Below are 21,956 nucleotides of genomic sequence, written 5' to 3'. Positions count from 1 at the left end.
TTGCTAGTTATCTTGCTAGGCAACTACTTAATATAACTAATAAACAAGTTAGATCATCATTAGATTAGTTATTAGCTAACTTTTAGTTAGTTAGTTAGTTAGTTGGTTAGTTAGTTAGTTAAATTGCTAGTTATCTTGCTAGACAACTACTTAATATAATTAATAAACAAGTTAGATAATCATTAGATTAGTCATTAGCTAACTTGTAGTTGGTTAGTTAGTTAGTTAGTTAGTTAGTTAGATAATCGTTAGATTAGTCATTAGATAAATTGTAGTTAGTTAGTTAGTTCGTTAAACAAGTTAGATAATCGTTAGATTAGTCATTAGATAACTTGTAGTTAGTTAGTTAGTTAAATTGCTAGTTATCTTGCTAGACAACTACTTAGTATAACTAATAATCAAGTTAGATAATCATTAGATTAGTCATTAGCTAACTTGTAGTTGGATAGTTAGTTAGTTAGTTAGTTAAATTGCTAGTTATCTTGCTAGACAACTACTTAGTATAACTAATAATCAAGTTAGATAATCATTAGATTAGTCATTAGCTAACTTGTAGTTGGATAGTTAGTTAGTTAGTTAGTTAAATTGCTAGTTATCTTGCTAGACAACTACTTAATTTAACTAATAAACAAGTTAGATAATCATTAGATTAGTCATTAGCTAACTTGTAGTTGATTAGTTAGTTAGTTAGTTAGTTAGTTGGTTGCTAGTTATCTTGCTAGACAACTACTTAGTATAACTAATAAACAAGTTAGATAATCATTAGGTTAGTCATTAGCTAACTTGTAGTTGGTTAGTTAGTTAGTTAGTTAAACAAGTTAGATAATCGTTAGATTAGTCATTAGATAAATTGTAGTTAGTTAGTTCGTTAAACAAGTTAGATAATCGTTAGATTAGTCATTAGATAAATTGTAGTTAGTTAGTTAATTAGTTAAACAAGTTAGATAATCGTTAGATTAGTCATTAGATAACTTGTAGGTAGTTAGTTGGTTAGTTAGTTAGTTAAATTGCTAGTTATCTTGCTAGACAACTACTTAATATAATTAATAAACAAGTTAGATAATCATTAGATTAGTCATTGCTAACTTGTAGTTAGTTAGTTAGTTAGTTAAATTGCTAGTTATCTTGCTAGACAACTACTTAGTATAACTAATAATCAAGTTAGATAATCATTAGATTAGTCATTAGCTAACTTGTAGTTAGTTAGTTAGTTAGTTAGTTAGTTAGTTAAATTGCTAGTTATCTTGCTAGACAACTACTTAATTTAACTAATAAACAAGTTAGATAATCATTAGATTAGTCATTAGCTAACTTGTAGTTGGTTAGTTAGTTAGTTAGTTAGTTAGTTGGTTGCTAGTTATCTTGCTAGACAACTACTTAGTATAACTAATAAACAAGTTAGATAATCATTAGATTAGTCATTAGATAAATTGTAGTTAGTTAGTTAGTTCGTTAAACAAGTTAGATAATCGTTAGATTAGTCATTAGATAAATTGTAGTTAGTTAGTTAGTTCGTTAAACAAGTTAGATAATCGTTAGATTAGTCATTAGATAACTTGTAGTTAGTTAGTTAGTTAGTTAGTTAGTTAAATTGCTAGTTATCTTGCTAGACAACTACTTAATATAATTAATAAACAAGTTAGATAATCATTAGATTATTCATTAGCTAACTTGTAGTTGGTTAGTTAGTTAGTTAGTTAGTTAAATTGCTAGTTATCTTGCTAGACAACTACTTAGTATAACTAATAATCAAGTTAGATAATCATTAGATTAGTCATTAGCTAACTTGTAGTTGGATAGTTAGTTAGTTAGTTAGTTAGTTAGTTAAATTGCTAGTTATCTTGCTAGACAACTACTTAATTTAACTAATAAACAAGTTAGATAATCATTAGATTAGTCATTAGCTAACTTGTAGTTGATTAGTTACTTAGTTAGTTAGTTGGTTGCTAGTTATCTTGCTAGACAACTACTTAGTATAACTAATAAACAAGTTAGATAATCATTAGATTAGTCATTAGCTAACTTGTAGTTGTTTAGTTAGTTAGTTAGTTAAACAAGTTAGATAATCGTTAGATTAGTCATTAGATAACTTTTAGTTAGTTTGTTAGTTAAATTGCTAGTTATCTTGCTAGACAACTACTTAGTATAACTAATAATCAAGTTAGATAATCATTAGATTAGTCATTAGCTAACTTGTAGTTGGATAGTTAGTTAGTTAGTTAGTTAGTTAGTTAGTTAGTTAGTTAAATTGCTAGTTATCTTGCTAGACAACTACTTAGTATAACTAATAATCAAGTTAGATAATCATTAGATTAGTCATTAGCTAACTTGTAGTTGGATAGTTAGTTAGTTAGTTAGTTAGTTAGTTAGTTAGTTAGTTAGTTAGTTAAATTGCTAGTTATCTTGCTAGACAACTACTTAATTTAACTAATAAACAAGTTAGATAATCATTAGATTAGTCATTAGCTAACTTGTAGTTGATTAGTTAGTTAGTTAGTTAGTTGGTTGCTAGTTATCTTGCTAGACAACTACTTAGTATAACTAATAAACAAGTTAGATAATCATTAGATTAGTCATTAGCTAACTTGTAGTTGGTTAGTTAGTTAGTTAAACAAGTTAGATAATCGTTAGATTAGTCATTAGATAACTTTTAGTTAGTTAATTAGTTAGTTAAATTGCTAGTTATCTTGCTAGACAACTACTTAGTATAACTAATAATCAAGTTAGATAATCATTAGATTAGTCATTAGCTAACTTTTAGTTGGTTAGTTAATTAATTAAAAAGTACATTTTTACATTACTTTTGCATTATTTTTGCATTACTTTTTTATCAGACTCTTTCTCTTCTGCTATACATTCCATACAAGAGACATTACTAGCTACTGTACAACACTCAGATATATAGTAAATATACAGATATTTAGAAATTAGGTTTTCACATCATATTTATAATAAAGGATCAATAACATGAATATGCATGAACTGTTTTTACATCAACATGGCAGCCAATATGAATTATACCTAATTATACCATGAACTTACCTAAAGTAGCAAAGTCCAACACTTGAACCTGCATCATGCATGTTGACACAACTTGAATGGAATCATTTGTAATGCTACCAAATGTCATAAAAAAGGTTTTTTTCATGAATCAAACTACTTGTTTATTACAAAACAAAATTGTAGAATCTTTTTAGAAACCAAGACATTTTCTCTGTGTACACAATCGATGTAGAACATTGCTCGGAGCCACTGATCCAGGATCAGCTTTTCTCATCCCATACTCCCAGTTACAGGGAGCTGTAACACGGAGCAGTTCGGCTGCATACGTCAGTGAATTGAGCGAGTATTTCACCCGGTGTATCATGTCATGTCCAGTGGAAAACTAGTCTAAAAATCCTGCTGCCTAAATGCGTTCACTGATTCTTTAAATGCAGTGTATATTAACACATGAATCAATCACGTTTCACTCAACCGAATGTTAAACTCATATTACGCTAAACATGCAATTTTCCCGGCTTGTATTGCATATGCGCATGCTGATTGGCTCTTTTACCTGCAAGGTAGGACTTCCTTTTACTGGGCATTCCAATTTCTCCCATTCATTTAAATAAAAGTGACTCATCTCTGTCTGCTAAATAGTCTCTGGCCTCACACTCTATAGAACTACAATTCCCATAATGCACTACCTCTCCTACCCAAGTTTGCACTTTTACTCCTGATTTCTTGCTTATTAATGTTCTCTCGTGCTTCTCTGTGGCAAGTTCAATATGGTATCAGCACATTATTAGAAAGACACTCACAAATGTTAAGTCATGACAAATTGTATGTTATGTTGTTGTGTTTGCATCCCCAAAAAACAAATGTTTCTTGGATGTCTCTCCGTGTATTTGAGCCATACAAAGTAAGACTGGGTTTACTCGGTTCAGTAGCAACACAAGGGACCAGTAGAATGAAATAACTTTGTACTGAAGTCATTTGCAGCACTAATACTGTAGGTGCTGACAGCTAATTAAACATTTTATTGTATTTATGTGTAATGGGTTCACACGATGGGCAAGGAGCGTACACAACATAAAACTGCTTTCCAGCGTAACACAAAACACACACACACACACACACACACACACACACACACACACACACACACACACACAAGACTGATGCATATCTCTCTCTCGCTCTCTCTCTCTCAAACTGGCATTGCCGGCTCCTCTTTATCCCTCTCCCGGCTGATTCAGCGCCAGGCGTCCATCGTTACGGCCTGGTCACGCCCTCCTCCTCGTCTTAAAAATAAGGTTGTCACCATAGTAACAACATAGCAGCATTAGCCCATCTACATTTTCCTACTGTAGACTGGCATACTGTAATGATTAACCTCAGCTCTTGTGTGCCCAGCAGTGTTTGAGTGTGTACATCTGTGTGTGTGAGAGGGAGAAACAGACAAGAGCATTTGCCAGCTGGCAGAAAATGTGCAATGATTTTCTTTCAACGGTGTAATGTTTTTTGGCTGGACACACACACACACACACACACAAACACACACAGCATAAGTTAGTGTAATTATCAGCACATACACACACACACACACACACACACACACACACTCAGCATTCTTCGAGAGCTAATCTGTGTCTGCTCTCTTGATGGAATCCTTGTCGTTGTATTTTGTTGGCACCCGACTGCTGTGTGTGATAGCGATGGGGGAGTTCATTGTTTAGGGTTGTGTAGTGTAAATGTGTGTGTGGGAGAGTATTCCTTGTGCATGATGTGTGGATTCACACTTACCCATAATATTAGGACAAAAACACTTCCAGAAGTGAGCTAAATCTGATAAAACATCACTTTGTGTGCATCGAGGGACGTCCTAAATGAATGGTTCAACCAAAAATGAAAATTTTGTCATCATCGACTCACCATCATGCCGTTCCAAATCTGTTTGACTTTCTTTTATCCATTGAACACAAAAGATGGTACAACGACAGTCACCAACATGAGGTTTGGAACAACATGAGGATGAATAAATGCTGACAGAATTTTCATTTTGGGATGAAATATTCTCACAATATTCCACATATCGAAATTTGACATCTCAGCTCCCTCTAGTGTTTGAGTATATATTGCAGTATTTTTGTATGTTCAGAATTCTGCAACTGTATTCCACAATATCCAGTGTGATAGATAAACCGAAAACGATGTCAAAAATGCAAAACAACTGTATATGTCTGATATGGTAACTGGACGGCCCTCAACGTAGTGAGTTCATGTGACAACAATGTTGTCGTTGCGTACTGCTTTACATCCTGTTTTTGAAAAGTAATTGGCAGTATTCAGTGTATAAGTGCAGTATGCAGTATACTATTCTTAACACAGCCAAGGATGGCAATGTTTGAAACATTCCAGCAATGCTCGCGGTTTTTGTTTACGTCATTTGTAATGACTCTGTGCTTGCGTTTCAGGGACCGAGAGGTCCAGATGGTGTGACAGGTGAACCTGGAACTGAAGGCACGAAGGTAAAGACCAAAATCCACCAGAGGTCAAAGTGTAACCACAGATAAACGCTCTGCACATTTGCATCTAACTCATCTCATCTCACAGGGTCTTGATGGTCCACCTGGAAAAATTGGTTTCCCGGGAAATGGGGTAAAAACTCCTCACTACAAAGTGCTATTGAAATGTTCTTTGAGATTTTGTTACTATGGTAACTGTTGCTATGTTACTCCGATCTCTCTCTCTGCAGGGGAAGATCGGGGAATCTGGGGATGTGGGGTCAAAAGGATTTACGGTTCGTCCCTTTATTGAAAATGATTATGAGATATTCGGCTTGATATATTCGTGAAATAATGTGATCATTTATATTATGTGAATTGTTTACTGTTCGGTTAGGGTTGTATATTGTCAAATAAAATGCATCTCAATGTGCTTCAGATTATGAAAACAAAGCAACATCATAAAATTAATAATAATAAAAAAATGCCACAAATTGCCAATGCATTATTAGACACTATACATACAGATATTAAACATATTTATAGATATAAAAGCTTGCTGAACAGTCGGGTCCTTCAGTCTCTATCAAGCTCACTCGCTGGGTCACACTTGGGCAATTTCCCTTTAGACAGTGGTTCAGATGAAAGTCAGTGTTTTCGGGCGATGCCAAGAGACGCGGCCGTTTGCCCATATCTCTGCTTGCGGGTGAAGTCTCCACTCTCCATGCAGTAAATTGGCTCCTATGTTTATTATCCGGGGATGATCCGGGGCATGCGTCGTGTGTAATGAAGAAGCGTGCACTGCTCCACACAATCACTTTCTGTGCTAGGATGTTCAGTCGAGTCGTAGCGTGCCTCCTGAACATTTATATATGCCAATTTTAGCCACAGAAAGTGGGGAGAAATATTAATGAAGCTTTGCCCATTATACAAAGGTTAGTTCCTGGCAGGCAGCAGATGCCCTAACCCTGTCCCCACCCTAATCTGAGCCTGTAAGGCTGAGTAGCATGCCAGGAACAACTCAGGGACATCTTTCTCCAATCGCGTTAAGTTTCATTTTACAAAGCAACATTTTAATCATTAATTTGACTCATTTCAGAATAGATACATTAAATGTACTATTTATTTATTAGCATTTCTTAATGTTTATTCTTTGTATTATTTTCATCATTCATTTATTGACATGTTGTTATTATTACCATGTTTTTGATTGAGGAATAATTTGTTGTTTAGGGAGTCCAAGGGCCATCTGGATCCACAGGAGACAAAGGAATTGCAGGAGACCCAGTCAGTGATGCTTCATTTCTCTTCTATATTTAACATAAGCTGAGAGCTGAAAATCTGTTTCCATCCTCTGAGTATTAAAACAACTTTTACAAAATATCTACAATGTGTAAAATACACTGAAGTGTCCATTTAATAAATGTTATTTATCTCCTGTTTAGGTTTACTTAGATATTTTGTCTTGGTGAATTTGTTCTGTCTAGTGTGGTTCAGATCACATGACCAGGTTTTCAGCTCCAATAATCATCCAGTTGTCATTCCTGGCATCGAACACTCATTTGCAGTTTGTTAAATGTTTTTGATTATGTAAGAGCGTTCTGCAAATTAGAAATACATTTCGGGAGTTTTGCCAACACGCACACGTTTTCAACATTTTGGCTTCTGATAAGTATTAAGGGAGATAAATGAGACTGAAGTCTGTTCCATTGGCATTTGTTTTTGTGTGTGTGTGTGTGTGTGTGTGTGTATTGGTGCGTTCAATCATTTCAGAATGATCGTATTTACGAGTTTACCGCACATGAGCGAGACCACAAAGTCGTAATTACGAGTGGGAAAATCTGGATTTTCTTTGAGCCCCTACTTTCCGAGTTTAAGAATCATGGCGGATGCACATTTTTATTGGTGATAATTTTGTTTTACTTGAGGATGTTGACTTTGCATTTCAGTTTGTGTGCATTTTTGTACTGTTTATGAAGAATAACAGTCAAACTTAAAAATAAAGCTGAAAATAAGACATTTAGCTGGTTTATGCAGCGACAAGCGTTTGCAACAAAACTACATTTCCCATCATTATACTGTTTGTAGCTGCACGAGAATAAAAAAAATAGGTAGATAAAGCATTAATAGAATATTCCGGGTTCAATACAAGTTGAGCTGAATTGACAGCACAAAAAAAATGTTTGACTTGCCCCTCCTTTTCTTTAAAAAAGGCAAAAATCCGCTGACTACCGCCCCTGGAGTCACGAGTTGGAATCCAGGGCATGCTGAGTGACTCCAGCCAGGTCTCCTAAGCAACCAAAATGGCCCGGTTGCTAGGGAGGGTAGAGTCACATGGGGTAACCTCCTCATGGTCACGATTAGGGGTTCTCGCTCTCAATGGGGCGTGTGGTAAGTTGTGCGTAGTTTGCGGAGAGTAGCATGAGCCTCCACACGCTGTGAGTCTCCGCGGTGTCATGCACAACGAGTCATGTGATAAGATGCGCGGATTGACAGTCTCAGAAGCGGAGGCGACTAAGACTTGTCCACCACCACCCAGATTGAGGCGAGTATCCGCGCCACCACAAGAACCTACTAAGTAGTGAGAATTGGACCTTTTAAATTGGGAGAAAAGGGGATAAAAATAAATAAATCTGGGTGACAGTGAGGCACTTACAATGGAAGTGAATGGGGGAAAGTTTTAAACGTTAAAATACTCATTTTTTAATTTTTAGTATAGCCACGAGACATAAACAGGATGCGTGTTTACATGATTTTAGTGTAATAAAATCACTTGCAAACCTTTTCTGTGTAAAGATATAACCAATTTTACAACTCCGTTGCCATGACGATGTAGTCAACAAACCCTAAAACCTAAAAACGACTGGAAAAATGATTATTTACACAATTTTACAGCTCAAATAATCCATGAGTTTTAACAGAAGAATTAATGCAAGTGCTTTTATAAAATTATAAATGTAAAATTTGTAAGTTCCTCACCTCAAATTTATTTGTATTTTTTTTAAAAAGGATTGATTGAAAATACTTTAAATTATCCCACAAATGCAGTCGATTGAGCTCAACTTGTGTTGAACCCGGAATATTCCTATAATTACACACCTAACGCTTGACTGTGCTCTTCATTTTGTTGCATTGGTGCTAATAAAGCTTCCTGCCTTTACTAGTAAGTGAGAAAGAAATCTGAAATTGCAAAACGGGCCCGTTCTTTCCGACTAAAATCACTTGAACGCACATCGCATCGTATTTATGATTTCCGACCTCGAAAGGAACTTCATTAATGAATTGTGTTTATATGGATCTATTACTGATGAATCATTTTGTTTGTTTGTGACAAGGGACCTCACGGGGCCCCAGGAACAATTGGACCTCCAGGAAATCCAGGACTAAATGTAATACACATGCTGTCATTATTTACATACACATTACATGCTTAAAACAGGATTTACTTTATGTATGAAGTGAGATTTTATGCGATTTTGCTCACTTCTGTGGGCAGTTTTAAGACAAACACACACACATACGCTGTCTCATCCAGGTTTTCTGCTGTTTCTGTCGGCTGTGATTCGTTGATACTGGGATTATAAATAATAATAATAAAAAACTCTTCCTCTCTCAGGGCCCTGCTGGAAAAGTTGGTGACCCTGGACTTCCAGGTGAACCAGGAGAAAAGGTGGGATACATTCAACACATGGTGAACCTGTTGTCCTATAACTGTCTGTCCTGAGGTGCGATTCTGCTGTGCTTAATGTGCTTGTTTTAGGCAGTTCAAAACCCCCTTGAGCCACTGTAATGAATAACAGAGCGTATGTGTCGCAATCACAGCTATGTGTGCTTTACATTTGCATTAGATGAAGTTAGATAATTGTGGCATGGGGGGCGTGGTCATGTGTCGGTCTGCGGGAGAGAGCGGTAAGGCTTGTCTCCCGCAGACCGACACATGACCACGCCCCCCATGCCACAATAATGTCAGACTGAGTGTGGCAGCGTTACCCGCCAGTCACACATCAGTGGTCGTAATGGCTATTTGGCTAACTGGACTCATGGTGTAAATAAATTCAAGATTAAAAGAATGTAAACTGGCAAGAAAAAAATTTCTATTATGTTTTTTCGTTGTTTCCGTAGGGCTCACTCGGACTGGCGGGGAGTGCTGGGGCAGCAGGGCTTATCGGACAACGGGTGTGTGTTTGTAACATCTGATTATCACAAAACAAAATCACTCCGACTTGTCCGTCATTTATTTAAAGGCATTTACAATGGAAGTGAATGGGGCCAGCCCAAAAGTGAGTTTTGACGCTGACTACCACCCCTGAGTGACTCCAGCCAGGTCTCCTGAGCAACCGAATTGGCGCGGTTGCTAGGGAGGGTAGAGTCACATGGGGTAACCTCCTCTTGGTCACGATTAGTGTACCGAACCTGTGGCCTTCTTTTAAGGACTTTTAAGGATGCTTTTGTTTGTTTGATACAGGGAGAACCAGGTTTGGAGGGAGAGGCTGGTCCATCTGGTCCTGATGGTGCCAAGGTAAAAAGACGACAAACATGTTCACAAGTGTCCTGGAATAGATGATTATACTGCAAACGTGTGCAGCAATAGAGGTTAGAGAATGGGTGAAACGGTTCAAATTGTAATCCTGATTTTTGACCAGGGTGAAAAAGGGGACATGGGCAGCGAGGGCGAGCAGGGTGTCAGAGGTGAACCTGGCATCAAGGGCAAAGATGGACCGCTGGGCGACCCTGGACTCACCGGCGTCAGAGTGAGTGAAACAGTTGTGCATGTACAGTCTCACATTAAAGGGATAGTACACCCAAAAATGAAACTGCTGTCATTCTTTCCTTACCCTCATGCTGTTCCAACCCTGTATGTTGTTTGATTCAGTGTTTTGGTTTTACATTTAGTGGTCTGGTTGCAGAGCAGTGATTGTTGTCGCCTGTTATTATTTATCATCATTAATGCGAAATGATGTTGTGCTTTTAGGGTCCTGAAGGAAAACCCGGTAGTAATGGTGAGAGAGGGAAACCGGGGTTAAAAGTAAGAGTTCAACAGTCCGTTACATTTGGTAAAAGTTATTTAATTATTTTTTAAATTGCTACAATGTCCATATTGACAACTATTGTACTTTACCTGTAGGGTGCCAAAGGTAACATCGGTCACCTGGGAGAGACAGGAACCATGGGAAAGATCGGACCAATCGGAACCACCGGACCAAAGGGCTCTCGAGGAACCACTGGACATTTGGTAACGATATACAGTTGTTATTAGCAGTGGTGGCTCAGTGGTTGAGGCTCAGGGTTACTGACCAGAAGGTCGGGGGTTCAAGCCCCAGGACCACCAAGATGCCACTGTTGGGCCCTTGAGCAAGGCACTTAACTCCAGGTTGCTCCGGGGGGATTGTCCCTGTAATAAGTGCACTGTAAGTCGCTTTGGATAAAAGCATCTGCCAAATGCATAAATGTAAATGTCTTGTTTGTAATCTGCACGTATTAGTGCACATAAAATATACAGTGAGACTCTATTCCAAATCTAATAAGCTGCCTCACTGTATTGTTTAATCAAGGTAAACTTCGAACAAAATCTGGCCAAAACGAAAGAGGTTTTGAGTTCGTCTCGGTGGATCATTACAGCTCGCTGGCTCAAACTGTCAGGAAAACTTCTTACCGGCTACTACACCTTACTGCTATTGGTCCGCGCCATTGGCAGGTGCGACCTGGAGCTCCACCTACTTTGAGTCCGACAACTAATTCCTGTTCAGTCAGTTTAGATCAGTCATGAACACATCGGCATGCAGAGTTATTAGCGAGCTGGTGCAAATTAACCTACGACTGTACAATTGTTTGCATAAAGACATTTTCTAATGTTATGTGATCTATTTTGTTTAATTAGTCTGCAAAAGGAATAAAATCTACTCAAATACTCACCCATGTGCCGTCTATAGCTGAAAGCCATTCACGCATCTGCCTATCATCATTCTTTTGTTTATATTCTAACCATTGACACTCTTTTATGCACCCATCTTTGCAGTAGTATCAGTGGTATCATAAATGACAATAACAGAGTGTAATCAGTGTTAATTGTGGCCATGTATAGTATGCTAGCACATAAGCGCCATTAATACAGAATGTAAACATTACAAATTACACATTATCTACTGCAGATATATTACTTTAAGTCGTCACTGTGTAGTTAAAACAGCTAATTTTGCAAGATCTCGTGTGAACTCATAAAATTAAGCATGAAGTCGTTGATGACACATTTTAATTTCATATTAGTTGATGTACTAAAGGATGAAGGGAAGGAGGTATTGCCCCAAGTTAAGGAGTTCAAGTACCTCGGGGTCTTGTTTACGAGTGAGGGGACAATGGAGCGGGCGGTTGGGCGGAGAATCGGGGCAGCGGGGACACTCGCTCTATCGCACCGTTGTCACGAAAAGAGAGCTGAGCCGGAAGGAAAAGCTCTTGATCTACCGGTCAATTTTTGTTCCTACCCTCACCTATGGTCATGAAGGCTGGGTCATGACCGAAAGAACTAGGTCACGAGTACAAGCGGCCGAAATGGGCTTCCTCAGAAGGGTGGCGGGCTTCTCCCTTAGAGATAGGGTGAGGAGGTCAGTCATCCGTGAGGAGCTCGGCGTAGAGCCGCTGCTCCTTTGCATTGAAAGGAGTCAGTTGAGGTGGTTTGGGCATCTGGTAAGGATGCCCCCTGGCCGCCTCCCTAGGGAGGTGTTTCAGGCACGTCCAGCTGGGAGGAGGCCTCGGGGAAGGCCCAGGATTAGGTGGAGAGATTACATCTCCACACTGGCCTGGGAACGCCTTGGGGTCCCCCAGTCAGAGCTGGTTAATGTGGCTCGAGATAGGGAAGTTTGGGGCCCCCTGCTGGAGCAGCTGCCCCTGTGACCCGACTTTGGATAAGCGGTTGAAGACGGATGGATGAATGGATGGATTAGTTGATGTGTCACATGTAGTCTTGAGCATCCTCCTATTTAAATGCTCCTCTAAACGCCTCCTCCAGCAGCATGGACGCTGTCTGTATGTTCACATACGCTGTCTTTTTGGCTCTGAGTTAAGAACGAAGAAGAACTTAGTATCCAAACCATTTGTGTTACAAACAAAAGCTCAAATCATGTGGCTTGTTGAGGACAGGTGTGCTAATTCTTTTCCATCCAATCAAACGTGTTATTTGAGACTATGCAGTCATTATCATAGAGACTTGGGTGTGGGCTCTTTTGAATTGAGCCATTATGTAACCACCCTAGCAACCACAAAGAACACCCTAGAAACCGCGTAGGAACAGATCATCAGTCTCTATCTAATATTTTCAAAAGAGTTAAAAAATATTAATAAATCAAGTACAGTGAATGTAGTGAAAACAGTCCCAATTCTCACATGACTGTCTGTCTCTTCCTCTTCCTCTCTGTTTTACAGGGTGCTCCAGGGCGGATGGGGCTGCAGGGTGATCCGGGCATCTCAGGATATGAGGTGCGAGAGAGACAAGCATACATAACTTCACGTGATTGTATTATATTAGCACATCAGCATTTATTAATTCCTGTGCAATTGCACACATGTATCAACTCATATGTGGTCAGCTAGTGGAATAGTGCATGAAATCTCTTCCTCTCACTGCAGGGTCATCAGGGACCTCAGGGTCCATTGGGACTCCCAGGACCAAAAGGTCAAAAGGTAGAATTTCTTCCTATGTTCCATTTTGTTTATAATCTTGGATTGGTGTCTGAATTTTTACCTGGGACCTGCATGTGAGCTTCATGGTTAAATCATATAAACAAATGTTCAGGTCTTATGTCACCCTAAAATACAAATTTGATCAAATAAATTATATTTTTCATGAAGAAAATAACCACTAATATGATTTGCATTGCTTTGTGTCTTGCATGTTTTTCATTGCATTGTGATTATATTAATGACAGTAAAGCACATTGAATTTCCAAAATTTGCATCACTATAATGCAAAAAACACCCTGGGATGAGACACAATTCTACAATCATGCATACTTTCAATTGTATAACATTTTTAAAGAAAAATAAAATATATATATATATATATATATATATCCCCTTTATTCTAATTAAAATCACAATTTTGCCCTCACATTTTAGATTTCTGCACCTTATGCTTACAACGTTTTTTTGTTCTTTCTTTTTTCCTTTTGTTCTCCCTTTCGTTTAATTGGTTGGTTTGCAGGGGTTATTGTTCTGACCTGTTCGGTAGCTCAGACAGGAACCGTGCTGTGATGTTTTAATTTCACGCACCCTCTAACACAGCTTAACTAAATCTTCACTCAAACACCTCTGTCATGAGAAGTTTAGTAGCATAAGCAATTAATATTGTGTGTGTGTGTGTGTGTGTGTGTGTGTGTGTGTGTGTGTATGGGGTGTGTGTGTGTGTATGGTGTGTGTGTTTGTGTGTGTGTGTCTGTGTGTGTGTGTGTGTCTGTGTGTGTGTGTGTGTGTATGTGTGTGTATGGTGTGCGTGTGTGTGTTTGTGTGCGTGTGTGTGTGTGTGTGTGTGTATGGTGTGCGTGTGTTTGTGTTTGTGTACGGTGTGGTTGTGTGTGTGTTTGTGTATGGTGAGTGTATTTGTGTATGGTGAGTGTATTTGTGTGTGTGTGTGTGTGTGTATGGTGTGTGTATTTGTATGTGTGTGTGTGTATGGTGTGTGTGATTGTGTACGGTGTGTGTGTGTGTTTGTGTATGGTGTGTGTGTGTGTGTGTGTTTGTGTGTGTGTGTGTTTGTGTGTGTGTGTGTTTTGAAAATGTAGAAATGCAGAAAGTTTTCTGTGAGGGTTAGGTTTAGGGGTAGGGTTAGGTTTAGGGGTAGGGTTAGGTTTAGGGGATAGAATATAAAGTTTGTACAGTATAAAAACCATTATGTCTATGGAAAGTCCCCATAATACATGGAAACACAACGTGTGTGTGTGTGTGTGTGTGTGTGTGTGTGTGTGCACATAAATGTACTTGAAATGATGGAACTTACAAAAAAGGACCATTGTATCTTAAAAATACACTTTGGAAAAAACATATTAATGCTCACATGGTATACTTTGAAGTAGCTTACAGTGCCATTTAAAAGCAATAACTGTACCATTATATCACTGTTTCATTTCTTTGGTGTTGATACATACATCACACTCAAATCCTGTCACAGACATCAGATATTCTCCTTTCAGTTTTCTAGAATCATGAGTTGTTTTGCATTATGTAATGCTGTAGGGTGAACAGGGGGATGATGGGAAGGTGGAGGGCCCGACCGGTCCAACAGGACTCAGAGTGAGTCGCTCTCATCTTCACTCTTCATCTCTGTCTTCAGTTTATCTCTAATGTCATTAGAAGTATTCACATTTTTATGTGTTTGGGTTTTGTGTGTTTTCAGGGACCAATAGGAAAGCGAGGTGACAGGGGCGAGTCGGGAGATCCAGGATACATGGTGAGATGCCAATAAAACTCAGAGAGCAGACTATTGTCTTACCACATATGAAGTGAATTAGGTCATTTGCTAGTGTGATGCCTGCTCACGCCGAAATGTGACTTTCCTATAACAGATCAAGAACCAGCTAAAAGGATTTAAGGCTGTTTATAAAATGCTGATTAAGTAATCGTAAGAAATGTGTTATAGATTACATTGTTTAAGATGAAGGAGGTTTTAAGGCTGTTTGTCAGAGATTTCAGACTTTTACTTTCCTACAATATCCCCCAGAAAATGTGTTTTAATACTTAAGAAAAAGATCTTTGGACAGATAAATACAAAATATTATTAGTGGTATTATTTTTCACACAAAACTACACACAGGCAGTGAAATTATTTTTTTCTGCAGGTCAGCTCCAGTTTAAAAACAGCATGCATAGAAATGTATTAACAACCTAAACCAAAAAAAGAGAGTATTTAAAGAAAATAGATATAATAAAGAGGAATATTATTAGAATACCTATAATAAAAAAAATGCATATTTACATTATATATATATATATATATATATATATATATATATATATATATATATATATATTATTTCAATCACAGCTTTCATGCGTTTTGTCATGCTCTCTTAAAGTTTTTCACGTTGCTGTTGGGTGACTTTATGTCACTCCTGCCGCAAAAATTCAAGCAGCTCAGCTTTGTTTGATGGCTTGTGGCCCTCCATCTTCCTCTTGATCACTGTGACAGGGCGGAGGGCGGGGCCGGGTCGTGATTTTACACACCCGGCCCCTTATCAAGCTAATCAACCCTCCGAGAGTGATAAAGGGGCTAGGTGTGTAAAATCACGACCCGGCCCCGCCCTCTGCCCTGTCACATTTCGCCCTCATTCTATCCGCCCGGGGGCTCCCCAACCTGACGTACACCCCCCACCCCTCTTTCCCTGGGGGAGGGCGTGCCTTATGCCCCATCTGCCAGGTCATACCTGCCTTCCTGAATCTGGGAGGGGACAGGGGGAGGGAAACGACAGCCGTGCCTCCCCAGGCAGACCGGAGGCATTCCTCCAGCCCCTGGCCCTGCCGTGTTCTCGGGGAACAGAAGGGGTCTCCCCCGCCCCTGGCAGCGGTTCTCCTGCTCCAGGTGGTCAGCAGTGATCCTCTCCCCATTCGTGGTCGGCGGTCTCAGACCCCTCTACGTTTCAGCGGCTGGTAGGGGTCTCCTCCGCCCCTGGCAGGCCCTGACTGCTCTGTTGTTGTGGATGTTAGCGGCGAGAACTCCATTACGGCGTATCCCTCCTCCTTCCTGGGTTTCGGCACCAGTGTAAAGCAGTTCAAGGGAAAGGAGGAGACAAGACAGACAGCTGCCCATAAACGTTCTCTCTCTGTCGCACCACCGTCCGCAGTCGGCCTTTATCCCTCTTGGAGGCTTGATTAGCCTGATAAGAGGCCGGGTGTGTAAAATCATGATTTCAGAGATTTTCAATGAGGTTCAGGTCTGGAGATTGGGCTGGCTATGTCAGGGTCTTGATCCGGTGGTCCTCCATCTACACATCGATTTTCCTGGCTGTGTGGCATGGAGCATTGTCCTGCTGGAAAAACCAATCCTCAGAGTTGGGGAACATTGTCAGAGCAGAAGGAAGCAAGTTTTCTTCCAGGATAACCTTGTATGTGGCTTGATTCATGCAACCTTCACAAAGATGAATCTGCCCGATTCCAGCCTTGCTGAAGCACCCCCAGATCATCACTGATCCTCCACCTGGTCATCTAATGGTTAGACGGTGACCTGGAGAGACCTTCAACCCGCAGTGTCTCATATAGTCATTCACATATATGTAGGTTTCCCTAAGTTATATTTCAGCACATAACTATTCCTGCATCGTTGGTGCTACAGTTGGTGCAGACACGAATGTTGCCTCAAACGATTAGACATACGATTGACCTAGTGGATGATAGAACGGGTGAAAAAATCACTTAGACTTACATTGAACGCTGGACTCGATACCTATCTTAAGACCAGAATATTGGGGACTTGGGGGTGGGCTCCTTTTACTTGGGCTAGTAAACCACCATACCTTAGCAACTACATAGCAACACACTTAAAACCACTCAGAAGACTTTAGGAAACACATAGCAACATACTGGCAACCAAACACAGCACCCTAGCAACTGTATAACAATGCACTTTAAACCACTCAGAATACAATAGAAACTGCATAGCAACACATAAAACCAATCAAAACAATTTAGCGACGGCATAACAACAACCTAGCAATCTCTCAGAAAACCATAGGCACCCTGGCAACCACCCACAGAACCTCAGCATTGTGCCAAGGAGTTTTGCATGACCAAGCACCAATAATAATTACTTAAAAATATAAAAATCGGGGCCTGGGTATCTCAGCGAGTAAAGACGCTGACAACCACCCCTGGAGTTCGTGAGTTAGAATCCAGAGTGTGCCGAGTGACTCCAGCCAGGTCTCCTGAGCAACCAAATTGGCCCGGTTGCTAGGGAAGGTAGAGTCACATGGGGTAACCACCTTGTGGTCGCTATATAGTGTTTCCATTTTGGTGGGGCGTGTGGTGAGTTGTGCATGGATGGCGCGGTGGATTGCGTGAAGCCTCTACATGTGCTATATCTCCACGGTAACGTGCTCAACAAGCCACCTGATAAGATGCGCGGGTTGATGGTCTCAGACGCGGAGGCAACTGAGATTCATCCTCCGCCACCAGGATTGAGGGAGTCACTACGCCACCATGAGGACTTAAAGCGTATTGGGAATTGGGCATTCCAAATTGGGGAGAAATATATATATATATATATATATATCATTCTAGTTTCAATTGAGTCTTTAATGTATTAATTTTCATATAGCATACTGTATATAATTGGCTTTTTGTTGAATATTATTTCTTTCTTTGAGAGGTTCTTGACATTGTTTGTTTGGATGTGCAGGGCCAGCAGGGTGTTGATGGTTTGAGAGGCAAATCTGGTGCTCCTGGGCTTCCTGTGAGTACATTATGATTTTAATTACAACACAACTACATACATGTAAACACACTCACACACACTTTCGTTCATCTCTTTGAATGTGGTTTTAGGGCTATCCTGGTCCACGTGGAACACAAGGCCCCAAAGGATCCAAAGGAGAACAGGTAAAGCTATATGCACTTCATATATGTGTTTGCGTGAGTACATTTGTCTTGACTGGATTCAGATTGTGTTACTTATGCTTATGCGTTGATAGCTGTAAACAACATATGGTAGAAATTACAGCCATGTCACATAAAACAGCAATATGGGTTAGATGTATGTGTATAATATTAATTCATTGTCTGTGGTTTATATCCTGGCATTACTTTCACTTTCTCACATGCTTTGTGTTATTCTCCATCTCTTTTTCTTTCCTTCAAAGGGTCAGAAGGGTAAACAGGGTCAACAGGGTGAGCGTGGCAGCAGAGGATCGCCAGTAAGATACAACTCTTATACAGTTATTATAATAATAATTCTATCAGGAAGACTCGTAGACTTGAGTGAAATTGAAGATGACATTTATTTGATAAATATAAAACAGAAAGGTAATGTCTCTCTTTAGTGTAGTCCCCGTCTGGCGGTCCGAAGTTGTAGTACTCGGAACTGTCATATCCTGCCGGAGATAGGAGGCAGGGGCGAGGAGCCTACCCCAGTGTAGGACGGGACTCAACTGGTGGTGGTGGGGTGGTGGAGGTTGCCGCGTTAGCACACTGAAACAGCAATGTGATAGATTGTGAGCAGACTTATAAAGCAACGGCTTACATGTGATTGGCAGGGGATTACCCGGCTAATGGTGCGATGATGTACAGCTGCTAGTCTTCCCGCTAGAACTACGCTGCGCTTACATTAATAATAAAAGATTTTTTTGTATGTGGAATTCGCTGTAAAATTTTAGATAATAAAATTAAACATTCAAATTTTCTGATTATAAAGAAATTCAGGTTGGAGCCAAAGCCTTGTGGGCAGTGCTCTGACACATGCATGGTACAGTAACATCTCGGGCGACCCGAGCTTGAGTCTCAATTTGAGGTCCCTTCCTTGTCAATCCCTATTCACTATATATACAGTATTTAACGCGTTAAATCGACAGCCCTAATATATATATATTAGGGCTGTCGATTTAACTCGTTAATTCAGTGTGATTAATTTTATAAAAATAACGTGTTAAGAAAATTAACGCAATTAATCGCAATGCCCCCGGACCATAATAAGAAAGATTCCTGAGAAATGCAAGCTTGTAGTACCACCCGTTTACTCCAGAGGGCAGTAAGTGAAATTTCAGCTGTGTGGCAATGTGCAGTTTATACAGTGAAGAAAACAACCCTTCAGCAGACAGTAAACACAGAAATATGTTACGTTCTTGCGTTCAAAACACTTGATGGTGCGCAAATTCGAACTAAGGGATCTCAAGATGTGTTTAAATATTGAGTATTAAACTATATTTAACTTGACGCAGGTATGGTAGTAAACAATACATTGTATTCTAAAGCCACTTTTTGTATTGTCCTATCAATGATTAACTCTTCTGCCACAAGAATGTAATGCATATATATATATATAAACATATTCAGATAATTAAAATGCATATATATATAACAATATTCAGATAATTAAAATGCATATATATATATATATATATATATATATATATATATTCATATATATATATATATATATATATATATATATATATATATATATATATATATATATATATATTCAAATAACTAAAATGCATATGTATATATATATATATATATATATATATATATATGTGTGTGTATATTCAGATAATTAAAATGCATTACATTTTTTGTGGCAGAAGAGTTCATATATAAGATATTCAGAAATCTGAATGCAAATCTCTCAAAAGCAGATCAAGAAACTGTCAAATATGACTGGCAGTTATTGACAGTTTTTAGAACCTTCTTGAACAAACTTGTCTTTCATGTTTTATAACGGATTAAATGACCAACTCTCTCTTTTCATCAGGGTGTTGTTGGGTTGCTCGGTCCGAAAGGTTCTGTGGGTCGAGAAGGACAGGAGGGAGTTCCTGGCATGGATGGGATTCCAGGGAAAGATGGAAGCAAAGGAATACCAGTAAGAATTCATCTTGAAATTCTTGATCTATGATCCAGAACTACATTAAAGAGAGAGTTCACCCAAAAAGGAAAATTCTCCCATCATTTACTCAGCCCCAAGCCATCCCATGACTTTGTTTCTTCTGTGGAACAAACAAAGATTTTTATAAGAATATGTCAGCTCTGTAGGTCCAAGTGAATGGTGGCCAGAACTTTGAAGCTCCAAAAAGCATATAAAGGCAGCATAAAAACAATCCATATGACTCCAGTTGTTTAATCTATATTATTCAGAAGCGACATGATAGGCTAGGTGAGAAACAGATCAATATGTAACTCCTTTTATGGCCACCATTCACTTTGACCTACAGATCTGACATATTCTTCAAATTTTTGTTTGTTCCACAAAACCAAGAAAGTCATATACATCTGGGATGGCATGAGGGTGAATAAATAATGAGAGAATTTTCACTGATTGGTACACTGTTCCTTTAATTACACAAGTACCCCAGGGGTCTGTACTAGGTCCACTAACGTTCTACAAATGTTTGATTCTTGTTTGCCATGTAAATTCTCTGTTTCTTTCAGGGTGATCAAGGAGATGATGGTGAATTCGGTTTGCCTGGTAAACCAGGTGCCCCTGGCAAAGCTGGCGTTCCCGGGTTACCAGGCGATCAGGGATCATTTGGTCCAAAGGTCAGAGAATAAGTCAAATTTATTTGTATAGCATTTTTCACAACAGGCGTTGCTTCAAAGCAGCTGTACATTAAATGATGCTATAACAGAACATTTATGAATATAATGTCAATATTAGTTATTTATGTTTAAAATTAGTAAACTAACTAAATGTTGTGGGTCAACAGTCGAGGATAATTATCTCACTATCAAAGTAACTATAGAAATGCAAAATAATATCGTATAATTTATCTCCGCTGCTTTGTTTTGATCTGTGTGTTATGTGTGTTTATGAATAGGGTGAGAGGGGCCTTCCCGGGCACCCTGGCCCCTCAGGAAAGAGTGGGTTTAAGGGAGGAATGGGCCTTCCTGGAACCCAGGGTAACCGGGGCCCTAAGGGCCAACCTGTGAGTACTACACACAGACATAAATACAGCGAAATATGCCACAAATGCTGTTCAAAACGTCTTTTCTGTGAACTCCTCAAACCAGCTAATTAATACATTTTTGAATACAGCATTAATAGCAGTCTTTAATTTAGGGGGACATCGGGGAACCGGGTTTTCCAGGGATACTTGGAATGTTTGGTCCAAAGGTGAGTGTCTTTGCCAGTTTAAAAGGTAACACATTTTATTCGTTATTCATGGTGAAAAACAGACTTTGTGTTTGCCCATAGAAATGTTGTATGTGTGTGTGAGTGTGTGTGTGTTTTTGTGTGTGTGTGTGTGTGTGTGAGCGTGTATTTATCACTTTGTGGGGACCAAATGTCCCCATAAGGATAGTAAAACCCGAAATTTTTGACCTTGTGGGGACATTTTGTTGGTCCCCATGAGGAAAACAGCTTATAAATCATACTAAATTATGTTTTTTGAAAATGTAAAAATGCAGAAAGTTTTCTGTGAGGGTTAGGTTTAGGGGTAGGGTTAGGTTTAGGGGATAGAATATAAAGTTTGTACAGTATAAAAACCATTATGTCTATGGAAAGTCCCCATAAAACATGGAAACACAACATGTGTGTGTGTGAGTGTGTGTGTGTGTGTGAGTGTGTGTGTGTGGCCAAGTGAAACTAGCAGAGATGAGATTTATCCTTTTTAAACAATTTCTTCCTCTGGGAAGCTTGTCTTCAGACACACTCTTCATAAGCTTCATAATTCATATTAGCATGAATGTTTGTTTGTTTGTTTGTTAAGAAGCTAGAAAGCTGTTATGTCTTGATTAACTGTGTTTTTGAGACCCTGGATCTGTAAACTCATAAAACAG

General features: G+C 39.0%; 1 protein-coding gene across 1 annotated transcript in view; it reads left to right on the top strand.

The window, feature by feature from the left end:
• Window positions 1–21,956, top strand: part of col27a1a (collagen, type XXVII, alpha 1a) — a 90,399-nt gene that overhangs the window by 58,644 nt on the left and 9,799 nt on the right. The window contains exons 29-50 of the mRNA XM_052105284.1: window positions 5,460–5,513; window positions 5,599–5,643; window positions 5,741–5,785; window positions 6,723–6,776; window positions 8,825–8,878; window positions 9,106–9,159; window positions 9,612–9,665; window positions 9,955–10,008; window positions 10,133–10,240; window positions 10,462–10,515; window positions 10,615–10,722; window positions 12,906–12,959; window positions 13,110–13,163; window positions 14,712–14,768; window positions 14,872–14,925; window positions 17,866–17,919; window positions 18,012–18,065; window positions 18,326–18,379; window positions 19,936–20,043; window positions 20,610–20,717; window positions 20,996–21,103; window positions 21,238–21,291. Of these exons, the coding sequence (XP_051961244.1) occupies window positions 5,460–5,513; window positions 5,599–5,643; window positions 5,741–5,785; window positions 6,723–6,776; window positions 8,825–8,878; window positions 9,106–9,159; window positions 9,612–9,665; window positions 9,955–10,008; window positions 10,133–10,240; window positions 10,462–10,515; window positions 10,615–10,722; window positions 12,906–12,959; window positions 13,110–13,163; window positions 14,712–14,768; window positions 14,872–14,925; window positions 17,866–17,919; window positions 18,012–18,065; window positions 18,326–18,379; window positions 19,936–20,043; window positions 20,610–20,717; window positions 20,996–21,103; window positions 21,238–21,291 (1,443 nt within the window). The remainder of the gene's footprint in view (window positions 1–5,459; window positions 5,514–5,598; window positions 5,644–5,740; window positions 5,786–6,722; window positions 6,777–8,824; window positions 8,879–9,105; window positions 9,160–9,611; window positions 9,666–9,954; window positions 10,009–10,132; window positions 10,241–10,461; window positions 10,516–10,614; window positions 10,723–12,905; window positions 12,960–13,109; window positions 13,164–14,711; window positions 14,769–14,871; window positions 14,926–17,865; window positions 17,920–18,011; window positions 18,066–18,325; window positions 18,380–19,935; window positions 20,044–20,609; window positions 20,718–20,995; window positions 21,104–21,237; window positions 21,292–21,956) is intronic.

This window comes from Xyrauchen texanus, chromosome 35, assembly GCF_025860055.1.
Source record: "Xyrauchen texanus isolate HMW12.3.18 chromosome 35, RBS_HiC_50CHRs, whole genome shotgun sequence".
Classification (NCBI taxonomy): domain Eukaryota; kingdom Metazoa; phylum Chordata; class Actinopteri; order Cypriniformes; family Catostomidae; genus Xyrauchen; species Xyrauchen texanus.
Note: the sequence above shows the minus strand (reverse complement) of the source record. Positions and strands in the feature narration are given on the sequence as shown.